Here is a 15,317-nt window from a genome sequence, read left to right as displayed (position 1 = left end):
CGCCATGACAGAGGTACCGTGGCGGACGCGAGGTGGCTGTTGTTACAGCTGGGTAGTTAAAAACAGAACAGAAAGAAAACAAACAGACAATTAAACCCCCAAAACAGGTACCCGTGTCCGCTGAGGGCTTCTCTCGGGGCTGGGGCAGGGGCCCACCGCGCCCCTGGTGCATTGGGTTTACCTGAGGGCCGGTTGTCTGGGTTTTTTAAAAAGGTAAATCGTGTTCATTGCATATATTTCTCCTTCTAATAGTGATCGGGAAGACTGAGTATTCAGAATATTGTTAAGTAGACTTTCTCCCAGTATTTTTTGCAGATCCTATTGGGAAGTCTCACAAGCCCGCCTATAGTGGCTGGGGCTTCTTGGGGGTTTGGGGTTGGTTTGGTTTTATTTGGGGGCATTTGGTATCACAGAATCACTAAGGTTGGAAAAGACCTGTAAGATCATCAAGTCCAACCTCCACTGCCTGCACGACAGGAAGGACAGGAGACCGTGAGCTGGTCTTGAGAACTCGTTTCTGTCTCTTCTTCCCCTTCTCCCAACTGCAGCAGGAGAAGGCAGAATGGGAAAACTTAAACAAGCTGTTAATGCGTCGTGGGTTGAAACCAGTGAGTCTTGCTGCCCCCCAAAGCTGCAGAAATATATCAGGTAAGGAAATGCTAATTTTGCAAGTTTTTGTATTTGGAAATAATATGCCTAAGTTCATAAGGCATTCCTAAAGCTGTCACTTCCAAATGGTAGCAGAGATGCCATCTTCTTCAGCTGTTAAAAGCCTTTCATTATGACTGTGCTTGTTTTATGTATCTCCAGATATGATTGTCTTAGACAGTCAGTCTTCTCTAGGAATAAGACTTGCGTTAAAAACGCTGGTGGAAGACACCGACCGACAGCAGAAAATGATGGAGGGGCTTATGGAGGCTAATCGTTATCTTAGGTAAGACACAGTGGAATGAACTTACCTGCTAATGCAAAGCAAAAGTATTAGTAGTGTCCGTCTCCTCCCAGGTGGAGCTTTTGTCACACCCGAGGCCTAAGACCTTTTTCCTTAGATTTTTGTCCAATATGCAGCGATGTTGGCCTAGTTCCTTTTGAGCTCTTACGTTATTTCATCTGCTGCTGCTTCCCATACCAGCATATTTCCCGTACCTGCTGCCACAGGCTGTTGTCGAGTGTCATCAGATAATGTTTGTCAGGCCTGTGCTTCCTTCACTGTCTTTAGTGAAAGGTGTTTAATTTAAATCAAGGATTTATTTTTTTTTTTTTCCAGAGATGAGATACGACAGGAACGAGGTCGGGCATCTCGACAAGAGCAACGGGCTAATGATTTGGAAAATGTGGTGAAAAACATTAAGTCCAAAATTTGTCAGCTGGAAGATGAGACGATAGCTAAAGTTTGCCAGCAACAGAATCAAGTCAAAGAACTTCAAAAAGATCAACAGGTTTCACAGGTAATTCAGACAGTGCTGTCTGAGGATTCAAACTTTTGACTTGTTTTAATAGCTCTAAAAATATTTACATTGATCAAAATAAACATGAGTTGTAGAGTTAGTAAACTATTTATAGCTAGGATTTTTCAATCCATACAGACTTTTCTAGCAAACTTAGAAAAATATCTGTATCCTTCTTCCCTGCCTCTTCAGTATGGCTAAAAACCAAGTACTAAGCTTCCCTGGGACCAGGTGCCTACTTGGGCATGTACAGTACAGTCTCCAGCTTGTGGGTTAGAATAATTTCATAATGCTCCCATTATCTCTTCACAGGCAAAATACCAACAGCAGCAGGAGAAGCTGCAAGAACAGGAAGAGATTATTGCCCATTTGCAGAAGGAGCTGTGCAAAGTTGGGATGGAGGAGCAACGGCGTGTTGCCACTCAAAACAAAATGCTTTGTCAGTTTTGCAAAAGAGCTCCCAAGTCTCTTCTACATCAGCAGTAAGCAAGTTTCTTATATTGGTGAATGATGTGCAACATTAAATGAAGAAACAGATTTTAAAGTAACTCACTGTTCTCGATATATATGTATGGAAAAAAAAAAGGTGGAGACCTTAGGAGTGCAAGCTGAAATACGAATTCTTGCAATGGTATATCAATGCAGTAATTTTTTCTTTTATAAAATATATGAGCTGGATAAATCCATGGCAGAAAGTAAAAAAAACTATCAGCTTCTGTATACGCTAGGTGTCAGCAAAGAGAAGGGAATGATTCATTCTACTGCTGAACTGCAGTATCTGCTAGGGTGATCTCATCCTGAGATTCTAACGTTTTAAAATTTAAATTAAAAAAACGACGAAACAAAAAAACAAACACCCCCCCCCGCCCTCACACACACCCCCCAAAAAAAAAAAAAAAAAAAAACAACCCACCTTCCAGTTTTGGAAAGTGGTCTTTGCAATTGCTGACTGCAGGCTTGCTGTAAGGCTTCCCAGGTACTTTAGGGAAAGTTCTGAAAGTAGTCCAAGGCTGCATCTCTTGCAGCAAGATCTCCATAGTTCTGCTATAATCAGATTTGCCAATTCTTAGGCCTCAGGCAGCCATCACTTTATTGTGCTGATGTCGCCTGGTTTTCCGGGCCTGGCTAGCAACGTTTACCTGGAAAGCACTTAAAAGGGATTGTGTGTGCGCAGCCCTTTTCTCTTGCTTTCACTGTATGAACTGAATTTGATTCCCTGTGCTTTCTCATCCGTCTCTCCAAAACAGACAATCTCAGAGTGTTCAAGAGGAAAGGCAGTTTCTCAGCTGCTGATTTTTTTTTTTTTTTTTTTTGTGGCTCTATTTTTTGCAACCACTTACTTTTGAAAGCACTTTTAGTTTCTTTGGAGATGGATGTTCTCAGGCTATGTGGGACCTGTGCTCTGTACCTCCTGCAATGGTTGCTGAGCCCTAGCACTCAGGACTGTGCTTTGCTGTTAAGCTTGCTTAAACGTAGTCACAAGATGAGGAGGCTGTCAGGAGAATTTAGCTTTTTTTCTCCTCTTGAATAATTTTGCCACTTTTAGACTCGTACAGAGTTAATGCCTCTACTTTTCTGTTTTGGAAAACTGTGACCATGTTTGTTTGGTATAAGAGAAAACCCACTATTTGAAGCAGTCACTTCTGAAGTGCAGTGCAGTTGTGTAAGCTGGCCTGTTTCTATGGGTTGGTCACAGTATCTTTCAGGCATGATTTTTTTTGTGAATATCTGAAATTCAAAATACCATTTTTAATTTCTTCAGGTTCCTTTGCCTAATTGATTATTATGAATCTCAAATTAGTCAAATGAAAAAGGAGCTAAAGTAGGTCTCATCCAATGCCTTGTGGTTCTACTGTTCAAAGTTTTCTTACTCCTTGCTGTTCTTATATCTTATAATAGTAAATATTCTGTGTTCCAGACATCACTAGCATGTAAGAAACAGCAAAGGATTGTAAAGGTCAGGGAAGTTTGGATTCATCCAGGGAATAGCTGTCAGTCAGGCTAAGCAGCTGCTCAGTCAGGAGGCCAGGACAGCTAGGAAGTTGAGGGTATTTAGATACTTGAGCTATAATTCTTTTTTTTTTTGTCTTTTTTTTTGGTCTTCCCTTCCTCTTTTGCCATGGTTCACAGGCTGAATTACTGCATTAGCTGTGCTCAGTCAACTGATCTCCCTAAACAAAAGGAATACTAGCTTTTCAGCTCTGTTGCGGTACCTACATGGTACAAAGCAACAAGCAGATACCTGAGACATTCCCATAATTTGAAATTATTATCTTGGAAACAGAAGTGGGATTTGCTTGTACTGGAATTTCTCTTGAGGAATAAGTGCACTTAATTAGTATATGAAACAGCTTCCCAGAAATAATAGAGAAGAGCAGTGGATCTTAGGGCAGAATTTCTATTCTATTTACTTTGCAGTTTATGGAAACATTATTATCATACATAACGGCTAACTAAGCCAACTTAGTTAGGTAACTTTGTAGTAACTTAGGTTACTTTGAGGTAATCAGTAATAGTGTGGCCAGCAGGGCTAGCAAAGTGATTGTCCCCCTGTACTCGGCGCTGGTGAGGCCGCACATCGAATACTGTGTTCAGTTTTGGGCCCCTCACTACAAGAAGGACATTGAGGTGCTGGAGCGTGTCCAGAGAAGGGCGACGGAGCTGGTGAGGGGTCTGGAGCACAAGTCTTGTGAGGAGCGGCTGAGGGAGCTGGGGTTGTTCAGTCTGGAGAAGAGGAGGCTGAGGGGAGACCTTATCGCTCTCTACGACTGCCTGAAAGGGGGTTGCAGAGAGGTGGGTGTTGGTCTCTTCTCCCAAGTGACTAGTGATAGAATGAGAGGAAATGGCCTCACGTTGCGCCAGGGGAGGTTTAGGCTGGATATTAGGAAAAATTTCTTTACTGAAAGAGTGGTGAAGCATTGGAACAGGCTGCCCAGGGAGGTGGTGGAGTCACCATCCCTGGAAGTGTTCAAGGAACGTGTGGACGTGGCATTGCGGGACATGGTTTAGTGGGCATGGTGGTGTTAGTTGATGGTTGGACTTGATGATCTTACAGGTCTTTTCCAACCTTAATGATTCTGTGAATTGCAGTAAGCTGAAACGATTTATTTTTCCCAACAGGCAATATAAAAAAGATGAAGACCAGGTACAGAGAGAAGTAAAAAGCAAGGAAGAATTCTTAAATCTAGATGCTACTCCTAATTATAGAGCACTGCTCACGGTATGGAATTGCTAAGAATAAGTCAGTGCAGATCTCTAAATCGTAACCCTTCAAGAGCCACATAGAAACATACATGTGTTTGATTTCTATCCTCTTGTTCTTATCATGTCTTCTTAACTTGTAACCTCTCTGGGCAGGGTTTGCTGTCTTTATGCAAAGATTCAGTATTATGTTGTGAGTCGTCTTTTCTGGGGACTGCATAGACCTCCTTGATCGCAGGTTCTCCACCTGTGGACTAATGCAGCAGGCTCTTGATATTGACTAATTCCTCATCCATGCTGTCTTGCTGTGTAGGCAAATGGGAACCTTTCTTAACATGTGTGTACTTTAAAGTGTTTAAGCTTGTTGATTATGGAATAAGTGAAATAGAAGAAATAACACAGTCTATGTTGCAGTCTTTCCAGAGACAACTCGTTGAAGCAAAAGCCAGGAGTGAACAGCTTTTGCTGGAAAATATAAATCTCAAGAAAGACTTGGAAATAAGGTGAGAAAGGATAAGTATCATTCTTTGTAAGGGCACTTTGGGAGACTTTGCTTTACAAAGAAAGAAACTGAAAGCACCAGCAATTGTAAAAGTATAGTATGAAATCTGCCTTTAAAAGCAATCCATAGAAGTGAGATATGGCAGCAACAGTCAACCTTCCCTCCCTACACTGTTAATAACAACTGCTAATGGTTAGTTTGCTGTTTATTGCTGTTGCCCCGTAGAAACATTGCAGAATTTAATTTCCAGAATGATGTTGTGGCACTGGCAAATCTTTCTTACTTTTTTCGCTTGGCTGAGTTTTATAGATACCTTCAAATGCAAGACATACAATATGGTATTTTTTTCTTTCTAACAGACCAACTGCACAGGAATTAAAACTGTACAAGCACCAAGTGAAGAAACTAGAGAAAACTTTAAAGAAAACTACCCAGTAAGTATATTTCTTCGGTAACTTTCATGAATCCTCTGAACTTCTTAAGACAAAGATACTCTGCAACCTGTAGTGTAGATAGTAGCTTATAAAGCATGTACCTTATCACCATTCCTCAGAGCCTGGTTATGGGCAGCAAACACTACTGTATCTCTGAAGACACCCTGTGAATCTCTGAAATGATGGCATGGTCTACAAATTGGGGGCACAGCAGTGTGTCTTTTTTATTTCGTCTTTCTAGATTTGATTTGCATGCTATTACAGGCAATATGGACAGGACCAAACTGCGTTGTTTGCTGCTTCCAAGAGCTATCAAGAATGCTACTGGTCACATGGATTATGAATGAGAAAGTATGAGTTGGCAAAATATTGCAGCTGCTGAAGAGATGTCCATATTATTATTCTTAGAAATTGACTTAGTTTTTTTTCTGAAACATTGCTAAGAAAATACATTGAAGATACTAGAGATGCAGTAGTGACAAAGTGTTTTTATCTGTAATTTCATTTAATCATTTGTGCATGCTGTTACTGAATGCTAAATATTTTATAGCCTGAAAAAGACATCACTTAAACTTTAAAAATGTTCAGTTCCTCATTTTTCATTCTGTATATTTAAATGGTCTTTTCTCTCATGCAGTGGGTATTATTTAGATGGTAGTTTTAGAGAAAGTCACCTTAGATTTCACAAGAAGGATAGGGAGCTATCTATTGTAAGCCAGGGAAGATGTTCAGGCAGAAGCAGATAAAGACTGTGAGCATGGAATTTGACACTTTTGGGTAAAATTCTGAATTTTAAGTCTTCACCCATAGCAGAACCTCTGGTAACAGAACAACTGTACATCTGGTGGGGTGTCTCTTCTAAATCAGCATGCAGTCTCGAATAACCTCAGCCTGGAGACTTGAGATGAATTAATGGTATTTACATTAGGTGTTATGTTCTTCAGCTAGTTCAGTCTGATGGAATTCTATTGGCAGGCATCATAAAATGGAGATTTTACTTTGTAGGTGTAAGTACATGTGCTACATACCTGGTTCTTTGATCAAGTTGAAAGTAGTATCTCCTGCTAAGGCTACTTGTGGAACCCACTGTATGTATTTGGTGTGTAGATCTTCAGGGAGTAGTACCGGAGAAAGAATAGAAGAAAAGAAAGAACCTGAGAGTATCACAGGAGTAGATCAGCTGCAGGTGGTTTGCCAGCAATACTTACAGGTATGCAGATTTTATCTGGGCTGTGTGTATCTAGCACTGTTCCGATGAAATACAATACATGAGTTTTGTTTAACTATGTAAACTGAAGCATGCTATTTTGAATCTAAGAGTTCATATGAAGTCCTCTACACAAGACACGTAATGTTCTGGATTTGGCAGTTAATGTAGGCTTGTTCTTAATTGTTCTATCTTAGTGTAAACTACCCAAAAATACAGCAAGGAAGCAGAGACTAGGTTGGCAAACATCAAATCAATGATTTAGCTGAAGTCTTTTCAGGACAGGGGATTTGTTCAAGGTCTTGGGCAAAACAGATCCTTATGTTATGGTTTTAAACATGCCTGAGGAGATAGTGGCTTTTATTTTTCTTTGAATAAAAAAAAATAAATAAATACAATAAAACTTAACAAAATGTAAACTGTGGAAGTAACAATGCCTCAGGTGGATAAATGTTAAACATCCCTCAAAAGGAAGTATATTTGCATTACTTTTACATATCTTCTAGCTAGTATATTTTAAAATCTTTCAATCTATTACATATTGAATGCATCTGTAAAATTCATCGATAGTAACTTATTGGAGCTATTTATGATTTAATGTTTAGACAATCATGACTGTGGAGAGGGATTTTATTACAAAATGTCATAATATTTGAGCAATCACATTTGTTATTTGTTGTTGAAGGTTTTGTCTCGTATTGATTCTATTTTGCGAAGTCCACGAGCTCCTCCATTAATATACAGGCGCAGTAAAGGGCCAGCGCAAAATTGTATTAAAGAGAATGGACAGGAATGTGGATTTGAGCACCTTCCACTTACTATAGAAATGTGGGCAGATCAGCTAATGGCCCTAAAGGTAAGGCATTATTGTCCTTGGCTTTATATTCTTCCTTTAATCTGCTGACCGCTTCTCAGTCCCTCCCTATATGTAGGGTTTTTTCTGTATGTAGCTTTTGTTATTGCCTGATTTTGGTGTTAAATTTAAAAAATAATTCTGCTCTCCACTTATATACCATTTTAAAACATAGCAGGGTGAAAAACATACAGTAATCCTATAGGCCAGAGATATTCCTCTGTGTATATCATCTAAACATTTTTGTACACTGGCTGTATCCCTAAGAAGACACTTAAGCTTTAGAGTCTATGTACTTCACATGTAAATGACCATGCGTTCTCTTTCTTCCTTTTTATCTTGCCAAAACAGTAACTTTTTGATCTAAATACAAGTGAAATAATTTTGTCTAAAAGCAAACTCCCTGTGACCAACACTTCTTATTTCACTGAAACTATAATATATGAAGTACTTTGATTTAAAAAGAACACTGATAGTCTAAAAATTAAAGAATGTAAGCAAGATACTGTGCTTAAATTCCATTAAAACTAAAAACTTACTGTGTCCAGTACTGGAATGTTTTTCCATATGCGAAACACAAAATCTGCCTGTTTCTATAATAAAACCAACTTTAAGCAGTTAGTAAAATAAGTTGTGTCCCCTCCCTTCTTTTAAAAGGATTTGCATAGGTCCTTGAGAAAACTGTCTCTGGAATTGGTGCCCTGGCACGCTGCAGATCCACAGGATAACAGAGAATCCATACGAGTTGAAGACCTCCAGTTCACAGTAGATGCCATTTTGGAAGAAATAGAAAATAAGGAAAAGGTAATTCTTACCAGGAGTTTATAATCACAAGTTACCGTGGAATTCTTAAATGCATTCTTCACACGGTGATTAGATTTGTGCATTTGAAAGCCCTGTGGGGTTTAAGAAATAGCTGTTTGAAGACATTCGATAATCAAAGACTATTTTAACATGAGGGATAAATTCACCTTGGGGAAGACTGCTTTAATCGAAGTCATTTGACCAACGATGAATTTGCATTGCCCTGTAGCCTTCACGTATTATCTTGTTCTGTCTGTTTCTCAGTCAGCATTGAGAATACATAAATGTACTTACTAAGCAACAGAGAAGAAAGCTTTCAAAAGAACGTTCTTGGTTTGCTGGATATTTGTGTCTGAAAACTCTCTTTAAAATATGTCTTCAGATTTAAGAATATTTGAAATGCCATGATTTTAATACGGGAAATTACACCCATTTTTCTTCATAGACTAGTTTTAAGAATGTTTCACGGTTTAAAAGAAACCTTGCTTTGTTAAGCAGTAATATTGACAAGTTACTCTTTCTGCTTGCTACAGAACAGCCAGACATCGTCCTTACCAACCCTGTTTGCAATAGTCTCTCACTTCCAGAAGTTGTTTGATGTGAATTCTCTGAATGGTGTTTATCCACGAATGAATGAGGTTTACACAAAGCTTGGGGAAATGACCAATGCTATGAGAAATCTCCATGAGCTTCTGGCACTAGGTAAAGACTTACCACCTAGCATTTGTTCAGACCATTTCCAAAGGAAGAAGATGACAAGTGAAAGGCTGATCTCTTCATAGAAAATATGTTGAGCTGCTGAGAAATGAGTAAACTAGGTATATTCTTCACTGAGAAGATAAAAATAGGTTGCTGTCAATTGGCAGTTAAAACAGCAAAACCCCATTATTTGTAAGCCTTTAGCAGTCGCTGAGGAACACCAGGGAGGCAGAAGAAAGGATTAACAGAGGAAATTGAATTTTAAATTTTTATTTTTTTCTTCACAAAACTTTGTTTCCTGTGAGCTGACTTCATAACTCTTGACATTGTTTCATTCTCTACTTGAAAGATAACAAGAAAAAATAACTCGACCTCTGCTGTAGATTTCTACTCAGTAATTCATTCAAGTGTAATTATGTCCAATCCTCAGAAACTTCCATCTGATGCTGCTAAGCTTAAAGAAGTTGTTAAATGTCAAAAACTAGGTGCCAGTACTCAGAGGCATACTTAGTTACTTCCCAGTACCCATTCTTTGGTTTGTACTTCTGGAGAACAGCAGCTGCTGCTGCTCTGGGGTCTAAAGGTTTGGCTGCGCTGAAGGGTGTGCAGCCTGAGAGCAAAGCTTCTGGACTGCTAGGGTCTTCTGAGCCTCATTCGAGGAGGGAAACAGTCTTCCTGCCTGCAGCCAGCACAGGAGATGAGGAATCCTCGAGTTTCCCTAATAATTGCAAACCAATGGAGCTCAGAGGATGCCTTCTCCAAACCCAGTTCTTCTGAAATTGAAGGAGACAAGGACAAAGAGCCTGTTGCCTGTCACGGCAGTCAAAGCGGGTAAAATCCAATACCAAAACAAGTTCTGGCTGCTAACAAAGTATTTATTGAGCAGGTTCCTTGTTGGTCGAGCCCCTTGTACTGTGCTTCTGCCGTGTTACAGGAACCTAATGAATAACCCTCTCTCTATATAATTTCAGTTGGCTGATCTCCACTGACATTGTAGGGTGCACTTTAGTACCATCTCTGCTGTGAAAACACAGCTCTGACAAGTTCTTTAGCCAGTAAAGGATTGGTGAGAGATTGACCATTCCTAGCTAACATTAGTTCATGTTTGACCATAGGCACTTTGTTTTCTGTGAATGATAGAACTTGTATGCCTAGATGTGTGAAAACCAAATAAAATCTGGGCACCTGTGAGAACTGGATTGTGTCTAAAATACTCTCCTGTTATTACTGTTATAAGAAACATGAAGTGTTTGTTTTTCCACAGACAGTTCAGCTCCACCCACTGTGGTAGTGGATACTGTTGGGAAACTGTGTGACATAATTAATGAGAATGTGACTGAGCAGGTACAGCACCTTCTGGGGACCCAAGACATCCACAGGTATGTGGGGCTGTTCCATCAATGACCATTCTTCAAACATCGAATTCAGTAATTGAGAGAACTGACTAAAGCTGATACTGAAAGAAACTTTAATCATTTGTTACAAAGTCAGTGAGCTGTGACAGTAACGGAGTTACTACTATCCTACATGAAACAAATCTTTGAATACTTGCAAAAGGATAAAAGTGGCAAAGAGAAAAATTAAGGCCAGAAGGTTCCACAACACCTTGCTGGTTTGCATGGATGAGGTGATCATCAAATAAGCCTTAATAGGATGCATGTTTCATAAGGAGACAAAGCAAATACTGCACGTGGGTGGGGAGGAGAAAGTGTTGCAAGGTTTCAGCTGTAATACTGAAGTGTGTTAGTTGCCAAGAGAAGGTATGCGTCAAGCTGCCTACAAATGTTTTGGGAACTGGACAAATCCCGTTGTATCGTCAACAGGTGACAACCTACATGTATTTGGTAGCTCTAAGAGCTCGCAGTCAGCACGCGCTCTGCTAATGTACTGAAAATTAATCACAGCAGGCCACAAGTCTGACGCATGCTCAGTTAACCATACTAACTCCCTCAACCTTTCTGCACTCCTCACAGTTTTAACTAGAGAATAGCTGCTTATAAAATATTCCTTGCTCTACCTCTGAGGCAGTTATATCAGCCATGGCCAGGCAGTATATTTAACATACATAGACTAATGTTCCAGTCTAAAAATTACTTGGTGCAATGTAAGGAGGAAAGGAAGGATGTATATAGGGCATAAATAGTGAAATTAAAGATCCTCTTCTGACAGCTAACACTTGTTGGCTGCAGGTTTCAGAAGCTGAGAACACATTTTTGGTGTAGATGATTTTATGCACTACTAAGTAGCAGTGTTTTCAGAAAGTCATGACATAGTATGGCAAAACAGCCAAGGAGATGAACTTAAAATGCCCTTTCACCTTTTATATGACAGTCTCACTTGCACATTTCAGTATAATCAATAAGCTAGAAGAACACGAGTGCTTCTTTCCACCATTTCAAGCTCTCATTCAAGATTTGCTCTGTCTTCTAGGTGAGTAATATTTGCAACAGGTGTAATTATTTTCATGCCAAAGCTTCCTTCTAGAACTTTGAATAGCTAACACGTGTTTTGTTTACTCCTGGTATACTAAAACACAAGGAGGATGTGAGTGAAGGGCTAACTTTTGCTGGACTCTCTTCTTTCCCTTGTCCCTCAGGAAGTAACCAAAATATTTTGCTTTCATTGAACAGGGGGTTGCATATATTCAGTCATCATATTCCTCACCAGATGATGATAAGCTAAACTTGAGTGTTTTTCCAAAAGCATTAATAAACGTGAGGAGTTTATTTTATTCACTAGCTGTATTTCTAACATTTAAGTTAGAATTTTGGCTGAACTTGAAGATGTTCTAGGTATACTTGCCTTACCATTTTGCTTTTCATTCTGTTTCAGAGATCAGTAACCTGGAGGATATTTTACCTACTGTGCAAAATTTGAAATTGGTAGCTAGTTAAGAGTTTGTCTGGTCTTCTCTAGCAAGATTTATCTCACCTGTGAATGGACCAGTTGACACATATGACACATTACAGCTACCTCTAACCTCTGTTACCCTAATCAAGAGTTTCAGATTTTTTGACATAAATAAAAGCTGCTGCATTTTTTCATTTTTCTTAATTCTTGTTTCATGGTCAAATGAGGAAAAACTTACTGTAACTGCTATCACCTTATCTACTCAGTCCCAGAGAGAGAACCAATACACAATGTATCAGTCTCAGAAACTGAACCCAGCACAAAGCCAGACGTTTTGAATGTTGCTGACACCATAAGGTGCTCTAACTGCCTTAGCTGTAACACTTTCTTCATTGGCCTATCTTGGTTTTCTGGAGACCTTATTTTAAAATGCTCTTTGTCTTCAGATCAGTTTGGGATGTGAGCAAAGTGTTCCTCTGTGAGTATTCTTTCTGGTTATGGACTGAGGCAGACTAGATGAATGTAATCTAGGCCAAAAATATTTGAAACATGCTTCAGGTGGTGATTTATGGGTTTCTACCTAGCATGGATTTGAAGTAACTATGGTCATATTTCAAAAGTCAGGTTCAGAAAGGTGTAGAGCAAGTTTCTTATCAAGACAGGTAGAAGTTTATTGTACAGAAACAAGTACACCCAGTGTCCAAAAATATTTTGGTATATTTTTGCTCCAATATTAATAAACTCTGCTGTTCCTCAGGCAGAATACTTTACCATGAAGGTTTACAAGATTTTGAAATGTACTATAACAAAGAACAAAGCATGTTAAGGCATCACCAACTAAAACCTTAGACATCTTGGTAAACTAATCTCCCTGCTTTTGGAAGCTCATTATATACATACCTGCAGTCACAATCTGCCAAGATACTTTCAAACAGTGGAATATGAATTTCTTAGTTTCTCAAAAAAAAATTGTTATTAGAGTCTTAAACAGTTTCTGTAGCCCTATAGCTGAAGAATGCTGTTTAAAAATTTATTCTTTTAAAAGTACAACACTTTCATGTTAAAACAACATGAACAGGATCCTGGGGAAATGAGACAGCCAAGCAAAGTAATGACACTTAGCTGGCAGTCTGAAGTATCTCCAGGTACAACACTTCCTTAAGAGCATATTCATGCTTAAGGGTGCTTTGGGGGAGATATGTCAGAAACAGCAAAAATAAAGGACTTGTTATTTACAGACAAATTATTCCCAATGTGGGGTTGGGTTTGTTTGTTTGTTTGATTACTTCAATGAGAACTGATCTCTGAGTAGGATCATTAAATTTACATGTCCTGAGCTGGAGACTGCTTCAAATTCGCAGTGACTGTTCAAAACACATTAATTACAAAAGAAAGAGGTATGTACATTCATATGAAGTTGAAAAATTAGTAACTTATGTACATGAGAAGAAATCAAATTTTCTTGCGTCTACTCCTTGTCAGCTCATACCTGCAAGACAGAGACAGTAAGTTTAAGACTTTCTTTAAGATTTTAACTGGCAGAAGGGAGAGAACTTGGGCTGCATTATTGCTTGTGCTTCATAGGCAGCATGGCAAAGGAGGCTTCGGAGATGGCCTCAGAGTTCATCTCCTTACCAGGAGCTTTGGATGTGTCATTTTTCTCCTACTCCCATAATTGCCATATCCTCATATGAGACACAGACGTCAGCTGGGCCAGGGGAACTTGGGTTTCCTATTCTGCTCACCAGCACTGGCTCACTGCCTGAGTGGATGGCAAGCTCCTGGACTACCCACGCTGCATTCCTTGGGCTCCATTGAAGGAGAAAGAAGGAAGAACTACTGCCATTAACTACAGACGTCAAAAGGGGAAAAAAAAAAAACCCATGGTTCTTAATCTCCCTCAGACCAATGCTTAAGGTTTAAGTCTGAACCACAATGAACATACAAGGAAATCTGCAAGGGGCTTATTATAATAGTTTCTATAAATGCTTTGTAATTAAAGTTTTATCATATATACATATTGCTGATCAGAGCATTAATTTAGCTAAGATCTTTATCCAAGTTAAAATTTCTTGCAGGGTTACTTTAATAAACATAATTCTTTTACTTATGTGTCCCAGTGGCTTTTATGGTAACTTAAAATATGCTGAAGACTATAATTGATGTGTAGGCCTCTTGTTAGAACTGTTTCATGGGGCAGGTATTGCACTAGCAACTGGATTAACATACAGCTTAGATAAAACTACCAGATTAGTTCAAGCTAGTACTGCGTTTGCAGGTCAGATATTATTCTCGCTCACCAAAACACACAGCCCATTTACCAGCACTCCAAGAGCAGTCACGCAAACTCCCAGCAAAGCAATCAGCAGGCTTTGAAAGTACGGAGATGAAAACTTACCATTGTGCAAAACCTTTTATTAAGTCCTCCTGTGACAAGTCAATCCGCACCTTTAAAAAGCAAATTTTATTTCTTTGTATATTATCCAGCGTACAAATTGATTAGCTAAGCTAGCACTCCTCCCAAGTCAGACCCACTTTCAAGTTCTAGGGCTGCAGCTCAAGGGAGAGGAGCTTCCTGCCTTCCCAGGACACAGGCATTTAATGCCAGCCTCAGCTCTGCAGCTCAGCATCGTAGCAGCACTACTTGGGAATTTATCTGTCACTGAAGAAGTGATTCCACTTTACTTTTCACAGAATCTAAGTTGTTCACAGACAGCTTAAAGCACCGTTGGCAAATTCCGGGGTTTAACCACATGTCTTTCTCAGCTTCGTGTTTGCACTACTGGAGCCATCCCCCCAAACGGGCAGCGGTGGATCCCAGGAAACACATTTTTATTTCAGGAGCACCCTTCTGAAATGAGGCAGCATGGCACATGAGACCACACGAGCTTCCACATGGACAGAGCCTGATTTCAGGTGAAAGCCTGGCAGAAAAAGTTGTTTCCAGATTGCTAGTCCTACTACTGAGCTTTAGTTACTAGAACCACATTTCAGGATTACAGGAACTGTTCAGATCTATTAAGGAAGTCAGTAGTGTAGCTTCTTTAAACTTACTTTGCCCAGCTCCTTCCTCTCCTGTGAAATGAATGGCCTGCTGTTTTTCACTGCAATGTCCAGCGTCCTTTTCTTGACATCTTCCAAAGACTCAAAAAACTCGAACCTAAAAGTGAAGTTTTGAAAGGAGAGACTTTTGAAAGGGAAGACTACAACACTGTTGTTCAGACTGTTCACCGTGCCAGGGAGGAGGGAAACATGCATCCATGATGAAATGCTATTTACCATCATTTTCCCCCTTCATGGAAGATCAGCATGCAACCCT

At 39.6% G+C, this 15,317-nt stretch overlaps 2 protein-coding genes across 2 annotated transcripts in view; one reads left to right on the top strand and one right to left on the bottom strand.

Annotated features, from left to right (window-relative positions):
• Positions 1-4: 4 nt before the first annotated feature.
• CEP70 (centrosomal protein 70) lies at positions 5-12,183 on the top strand. Its single transcript, XM_059820508.1, has 16 exons — positions 5-32; positions 478-648; positions 811-934; positions 1,268-1,448; positions 1,761-1,930; positions 3,211-3,270; positions 4,569-4,668; positions 5,064-5,152; positions 5,511-5,585; positions 6,693-6,795; positions 7,478-7,648; positions 8,303-8,449; positions 8,983-9,151; positions 10,413-10,527; positions 11,499-11,578; positions 11,981-12,183. Exons 1-16 carry the CDS (start codon positions 5-7, stop codon positions 12,040-12,042), a joined length of 1,845 nt encoding a protein of 614 aa, XP_059676491.1. The 3' UTR covers positions 12,043-12,183.
• A 1,267-nt stretch (positions 12,184-13,450) lies between these two features.
• The window catches only part of ESYT3 (extended synaptotagmin 3), a 33,660-nt gene continuing 31,793 nt past the window's right edge, over positions 13,451-15,317 (bottom strand). Inside the window, exons 21-23 of the mRNA XM_059820491.1 lie at positions 15,053-15,158; positions 14,397-14,446; positions 13,451-13,487 (exon numbers count right to left, since the gene is read on the bottom strand). Of these exons, the coding sequence (XP_059676474.1) occupies positions 13,451-13,487; positions 14,397-14,446; positions 15,053-15,158 (193 nt within the window). The remainder of the gene's footprint in view (positions 13,488-14,396; positions 14,447-15,052; positions 15,159-15,317) is intronic.

This window comes from Gavia stellata, chromosome 8 (assembly GCF_030936135.1).
Source record: "Gavia stellata isolate bGavSte3 chromosome 8, bGavSte3.hap2, whole genome shotgun sequence".
In the NCBI taxonomy this organism is placed as follows: Eukaryota; Metazoa; Chordata; class Aves; order Gaviiformes; family Gaviidae; genus Gavia; species Gavia stellata.
Note: the sequence above shows the minus strand (reverse complement) of the source record. Positions and strands in the feature narration are given on the sequence as shown.

Excerpts from the sequence above, each read along its gene's own strand:
- CEP70 (XM_059820508.1), top strand. The coding sequence starts at position 5 with ATGACAGAGGTACCGTGGCGGACGCGAG. Across the intron at positions 4,669-5,063 it reads ATTATAGAGCACTGCTCACG|TCTTTCCAGAGACAACTCGT; the intron begins GTATGGAATTGC and ends TCTATGTTGCAG. Across the intron at positions 10,528-11,498 it reads GGGACCCAAGACATCCACAG|TATAATCAATAAGCTAGAAG; the intron begins GTATGTGGGGCT and ends TGCACATTTCAG.